Raw genomic sequence first — 6,772 nt, 5'->3', positions numbered from 1 at the left:
ACAAACTAACAACGAAGTACGCAAACATAAGAACAAACAAACAAAAGAACAAACAGACGAAGACTGAAGACTTAAATACACAAGCAGGACAAGCAGGGGATGGGAAACAGGCGGGGACTAATTAGACATAACAAGACAGAGAGGATGCAAAACTGAATACCCTGAATACAGGACAAATGACTATCAAAATAAAACAGGAAACAAGAGACATGACAGGGAAACAGATGAATGGACACGTGAGGTTGAAGGCAAACAGAAACACACTAAACATGATGAACGAACAACTAAGAAGCTAACAGAAACTAAATGATCAAACGAGAACACAAAAGTACAAGAAAACCAAACATAAACCACTCAGAGAGTATATGTTAGGTGTGGCTGTGTGCAGACAGGAATAGGACCCAAGGTGCAGACTCCGGAGACAGTCGTGAACTCAAAATGGCTTTAATGTGATACTCAAAATATAACATAACTGAAAAACCTCAAAATAAACTTAAACTGGAGGAATGACAGAACACACAGCAAGGTAAACTGTAGATCACGACACGGACACAGAGAAACACAGGGCTTAAATACACAGAAGGAGCAATCAGGGAATGGGTAACAGGAGGGAAACACAGCTGGGACAAATCAGAACTGACGAGACCAAAGAAGCGTAACCTGAACACACTGAGATAAGACAGAGACCTTCAAAGTAAAACAGGAAACACATAACACAGACTCACATGCAGGCACTACAGAGGGAACAGAGATGTGGGACCAGGGCAGACACAAACACTGACTGAACACGGGGATATAGGAACTAAGGATACACAGAGACGCGAACTAGACAAGGGGATACAGGTGATAGGGGAGACAGAGCAACTAAAGAAGACAGAGACATAAACCATAAGACAGAACTCAAAGAAACCAAAAACTAGAAAGTATAAATAATATAATAAACTCAAAACCCCTGGGTCAACGACCCAGGCATCCTAACAGTATAACCCAATTTAGAATATAATCCCACCTGATAAAAACAGTCCATAACATAAACCCTGAGTCAGAGACGCAGAGCCATGACAGTTGGACAGATGGCCTCACATATGACTCTAGAATACTTTGACATAAGGAGGAGTTCATAGTCAACTCAGTGACTGCAAGGTCCCCACGTCCTGTGGCTTCAAAACAAGCCAAATCATCAACCTTCCTCCATTGTGCTTGACTGTAGATATGTTGTGTGTTTGTGCCTTACAGTGAAAAATCTCTATTTTAGTCTCAGTGGTCCAAAAGGACATTGTTCCACTAGTCTAGTGGTTTGTTCAAACCTAAACTGAGTGATGTTCTATTTAGAGAGACAAGACCTCTCTTTCAAACAAGCCAAACTAATTCAGTCTCTTTACCTGTAATGTCATGAACTTTAATATTAAACATGATAACTGAGAAATACAGAGTAAATAATGCAGCTATTTTGTTGTTGTTGTAATTTCTCTGACCACTGCATGGTCTGACACTGGGGTCAGTTTGCAGGCACATCCCATCCTGTTTTTAGTGTTTGAATAACCTCTCTCACTATAGAATGATGGACTTCAAATTGGTTGGATGACCTTCTGAGATTGAATGGCGGAAACAACTGGTTGTCTAATCATTGCTAATGTCTTTCCTCCCAGACATCATGTTAACACATAGCTGAATGAACCTTCTGCACCTGGCTGATACTTATTCTCCTTCTTTCCATGGAAGCAGTAAGGGCTTACACAGATTTTCTCACACTGCATTTTGGCTTCATTTTTTCTTTCTTTTTCATTTTAAAGGGGGTCCTTTTTGTCCACTCCAAGATTCACTCTGTAGTTTCAGTTAACTGGGAGCATCTAGACAGCATGTTTATACCATCTGGTATAAATCAAAGGTAATTAATGGAAAGAACCGCAGAGAATGTTATGATTTGGTCAATTTTGTAAATTGAACGTAATAAGTTGTTTTTTCCACAAGGTGGCAGAAGTGTAAAGGCTATCAGAATCTGGGGGTATTCGTCACATCCACCAGCACAGGCAGTAACGTGTCGGATCTGTGTCGCTCAAAGCTGAATCAGATCACTTTGAGTGGCATCTCATATAAGCTTTGCTATAGCGATTAATATACAGTCCTTAAACATGTCCCAATGGTTCCTCTTGTTACTTCTTATTTGTCTGTTGTGTGACGTTTGCTGACTGGAAATGTTCAACAATAGAAGAGCGAATGTCAGGATCAGTCTTATTACAGTTTTGTATTTTCCGCTTCTCTTTATTATTTCATTTTGACCTTTTGTTTTTAATTCTGTTTAGTTTCAGTTAGTTTCCAGAGTAGATTTCCCTTTATGTTTTCATGTGTTTCATTTTCATTGTAGTTCGTTTTTTATTACATACATCGGTGGCAATAATTGTGAAAATCAGTACAGGTATTACAATAAAAACAAAAAACTTTCTGAAGGCAGCTGACTCACAGAGTCTCGTAGAGACTCAATAAGCACGTCCACCAAAGCCTATTGAGGCAAGTTCTAATTAAAATAAACCAAATGTAACTGACAGATTGCAACGAAAAATATTTCCTTTGTATTTTGATTTTATTTTAGTTAGTTTTCCTTTTAATTGTTTTTAGGAGTTTTTTTAAATGATTTTTTTATTGTAATTAACTAACGTGTTTTTTCCACTTCCAGTTTTAGTTTTGAATTTAGTTTTAGTGAACTATAATGACCTCAGTCGAGATGTGCTTATTTTTATGATTGCTTAATTAATACATCAAGCAGTGATTTTGGAGAGAGGAGAAACTGGATTTGAGTATATTGTGCTTTTTTGTTCATTTATGGTTATTAAACGATTGTCAGTTTTAACCAGTTAATGTTTGACAAAAACATCTAAATCCCAGTTTCGGTAAAAGTATCAAATAAGCATCTTTCTGTAAGCATGTTTATGTTTTCCCTCTTATGCATCATACTAAAGGGATTACACAGGCCACAACTGTCTCAGCCTTCCACAAGAAATATTGAAATAAGAGTTTAAAAGACTAGTATTATTATTATTTTTAATTTACTTTAATTTATTTGTTTATTTATTTTCTTGGCCACAACATGATCGGTCATAATTACCCTTTTGCGTTTATTTCAAAACTTGCTTGTGGTTGATGATCCCTTTTTGATCCTGGGCTGAGCTGTGGATCAGTGAACTTCCGCGAGAGTCCATGTAAATCGTGTTACCGTTCTTTTAAAACTGATTCTAAAGTAGTTAATAGTTTCAGTCATGTGGACGTTGTTGTAAAATTATCACAAAACCGTTTTATGCAATTTAGGTGTCCCACTGTTGTGAGATAGAGGTGTTTAGGGTTGAGATTGGGGATTTAGAAATTACTTATTTGTGGTCAATATTTGAAGAAGCAGGTTAGTGATTAACTGTTCTCGGTTGCAGCAGCTGCACAGAGTCCCAGCACACCGCCAGCGAGCACCCCAGTCACTCTGTGTCCGAATTACAATGCAGTGCGTCCGGGCTTGGAGAAGTCTGAACTACCTGTGCAGGGTAGCTCACCACAGAGCATGGAAACGAACCCAGAGCCACACAGCAGCTGCCAGGCTGGACCTCAGCGGGATTTATCCGCCTATTGCCACCCCGTTCACCGCCAAGGAGGACGTAGACTATCAGAAACTGGAGGAAAACCTGCAGAAATACGCCAAGATCCCATTTAAAGGTCAGGCCCGAGGCACGCAAAAGTCAAAGTTATCAAAAAACACTTGTGTGAATAACAAAGAGGTCATTGATGCGCATAAGGTCGAATTTTATTTACACAGCTCAGAACATTATGAAGCCATAGTTGAGCTTGGAGCGTAAAACGCCAGCAGCATGCTGTTTGCACTGCTGCGTGCGCCGCAGTCTGACATCCATGGATAATGTCTGTATTTGCTTAGGGACGAGACACACAGGACAAAGTTCAGCACTGAGGCAAAAACGTAAAGTAACGGCAGGGCCTGATTTGGATTTGTCGCCCCCTGGTGCTCGCTGCCTGCTCCTGAGTTTTACTTTCCGTCCACAGCAGGAAATATTTGCACTTCTGCTTCCACAACATGTTACTGTTGTTCACTAAATGATCGTTCTACATGACTATTCTTCATTGACCAGAACATTTATTTGATCAATAATTAAATGATAATTAATTATAATGAAATTGGCAAACAGCAAACTTACACATAATACTGTTATTATGTTTTTATATAATATAATATAATATAATATAATATAATATAATATAATATAATATAATATATAATATAATACTGATATTATGTCTGACAGACAGAAGCCGAGAGCTCCTCTATCTGCCCTACATGTCAGTTATTACTTGGGCAGTAAGAGAAGAGGCTGCTCGCTCTAATGTAGGCACAGAGGAAAGAGAGGATACAACCCTAATTCCAGAAAAAAGTTGGAATAGTTTGTAAAATGTAAATAATAGCTGGATGATTTTCTTAATAAAATAAATAAACGTATATTTTATTCACATACAACACAGAAAACAAAGTGTTTAAACTGAGAAAATACACCAGTTTAAGAAAAATATGAACTTATCTTGAATTTGATGGCAGCAACACATCTAAAAAAAGTGGGCACGTGGCCCTGTTTACCGCTGCGTAGCATCCACTCTGCTTTTAACTACCGTCTGTAGATGTCGGCCAGCTGAGGAGAGCAGCTGCTCAAATTTTGCAGGTGAATGTTGTCACATTCTTGGCTGATAGAAGATTGTGGCAGAACCACAATCTGGGGTCTTTTTTGTCATATTTTTCATTTCATGATATGCCAAATGTTTTCAATTGGTGGAAAGTGTGGACTGCAGGCAGGGCACGTCAGCACCCAGCCGTGCTGTGGTGCTGCAGTATGCTGTTTAGCATTGTATTGCTGAAATATGCAAGGCCTTCTTCATGTGGATGGGAGCATGTGTTGCTCTAAAACCTGTACATGCCTTTCAGCAGGGATGGCGTCTTTTCAGAAGTGCAAGCTGTGAATTCTATAAGCGCTGATGCATTCCCAAACCTTCAGAGATTCAGGCTTTTGAACTGAGCACAGATAATAAGCCTCATGGTCCCGCTCTCTTTAGTGCAGAGGATGTGGCATCCGTGTTTTCCAAAAAGAATTTTGATTCGTGTGACCACCGAATACTTTGTTGTTTCAACCTTGCCTCAGTCCTTTTTAAATGAGCTCTGACTCAGAGAGAATACGGCTGTGTTTCTGGATCATGCTCACATGTGGGTTCTTCTTTGCGTGATTGAGCTTTAATCTCCATTTGTGGATGGAACAGCAAACTGTGCACGCGTGATTTCTGGAAGTGTTCCTGGGCCCGTGCAGTGACTTCTATGACAGAATGTTTTTAATGCAGTGCCGCCTGAGGCCCCAGAGATCACGGGGTCGAGTATTCATTTTCAGTGTTGTCCCAGACATTTCTCAACATCCCCGAAGTGTTTTTATAATAATATGTTTGGAGATGACGAGGTACTCAAAATTGTCCCAGTTTTACATCAGGGAACATAATTCTGAAACTGTTTTATAGACACAGTTCTGTGTGGATTAGTGAACTTAGGAGAAAAGAGGAACTTTTCTGTTATTTAAAGGAATATTAACAACAGTTTATTTTTTTACTTTGTTGAAGTATGCAGGATTTCAAATGTCTTTGTAAATGAGAAGGGTGTAAAATCTGACAAAAACAGTTAAAAGTCTGACATTTTTAGGGTTTTTTAGGGAGCTGTGGGTCATCTAGAAATGGCTGATACATTTTGAGATCATATAAGCTTCATTACAGAGCTAACCCCTTCCCCCAAAAAACACCTCAAGTATAAAAAATCATGTGTTTTCTTGTTACAGGCCTGGTGGTTCAGGGCTCCAATGGTGAGTATCCTTATCTGACGTTGGAGGAGCGGGTGGAGGTGGTGAGGACGGTCAAACAATCACTGCCGGCGGGAAGGCTGCTGATAGCCGGATCAGGCTGTGAATGTAAGTCTCTCAGCTCCTTTGAGCTCAGGCTTTAACTTTACAGTGGAGGGTTCAGGGATAAACAATATTAAGTAAACACAATAATTAGCCAGCTTCATGTTTTGTTAAAATAATTCACAATTCAGTTAAAAGAAGTTTCATTTTTAGAAAACAATTAGTGACACTGAACTGAAGCTCATTACAGAGAATGATCACACTGTGTGGTTATCTTCTCCAAACTTTGCTTATACGGTGAACAAAGCCCCTCAAATGCATCGCGACCACTCAAATGGAAAATTGTAGCATTTATAATGGAAAACATTTAAAAAATTGTTAAACTAGTTAAACTCTGACCTCTCCTAAGTGAACAGAGTTAATTATTTTTGCAGAAAACGCTCTTTGTGAAAGGCACAAAATGATAAAAAAAACATTTTGAAATTTTTTTTTGTTAATCGAGTGTAATTTCATTCTGATCTGCGCACGTTCAGGGAGAAAAAACGGTACAAGTGAAATATTTTGTGAATAATACAGAGTTTTGTACGACGAGTGCTAAAAGTTTAAATTGACTCATTATGTTTTCCATTCTGGATTTTAATGACTGCGATTCGAAGCTTATTATAGAGGCAGCAGTGTCACCGGTCTTGATGGACTGATAATTGGAGTCAAATGGAGTCTGTAACAGTTTGATAGGCTGTTCATTCTGTAACGTATAATAAACACTCAGAGAGACGAGAGTCTGCATTAACTTCTACTTCCATAGCCTTCCTACGTTCACCGCTTGTGTAAAAACCTCCTGGTTTCTTTTTCAC

At 38.9% G+C, this 6,772-nt stretch overlaps 1 protein-coding gene across 3 annotated transcripts in view; it reads left to right on the top strand.

Moving 5' to 3' along the window:
- The first annotated feature begins 3,122 nt into the window (after positions 1 to 3,122).
- Positions 3,123 to 6,772, top strand: part of hoga1 (4-hydroxy-2-oxoglutarate aldolase 1) — a 62,288-nt gene continuing 58,638 nt past the window's right edge. For 2 of the 3 annotated variants that reach the window (XR_005695181.1, XM_040027162.1), the window contains exons 1-2: positions 3,205 to 3,696; positions 5,856 to 5,984. Coding sequence is in view for 2 of the 3 variants with exons in the window: in XM_040027162.1 (XP_039883096.1) it covers positions 3,483 to 3,696; positions 5,856 to 5,984 (343 nt within the window). In the remaining variant the exon portion in view is untranslated. The other variant, XM_040027161.1, reaches the window with a different exon arrangement.

The sequence above is a fragment of the Simochromis diagramma genome, unplaced genomic scaffold, assembly GCF_900408965.1.
Source record: "Simochromis diagramma unplaced genomic scaffold, fSimDia1.1 OVJJ01000362.1, whole genome shotgun sequence".
NCBI lineage: Eukaryota > Metazoa > Chordata > Actinopteri > Cichliformes > Cichlidae > Simochromis > Simochromis diagramma.
This window is presented reverse-complemented; position numbering and strand designations above follow the sequence as displayed.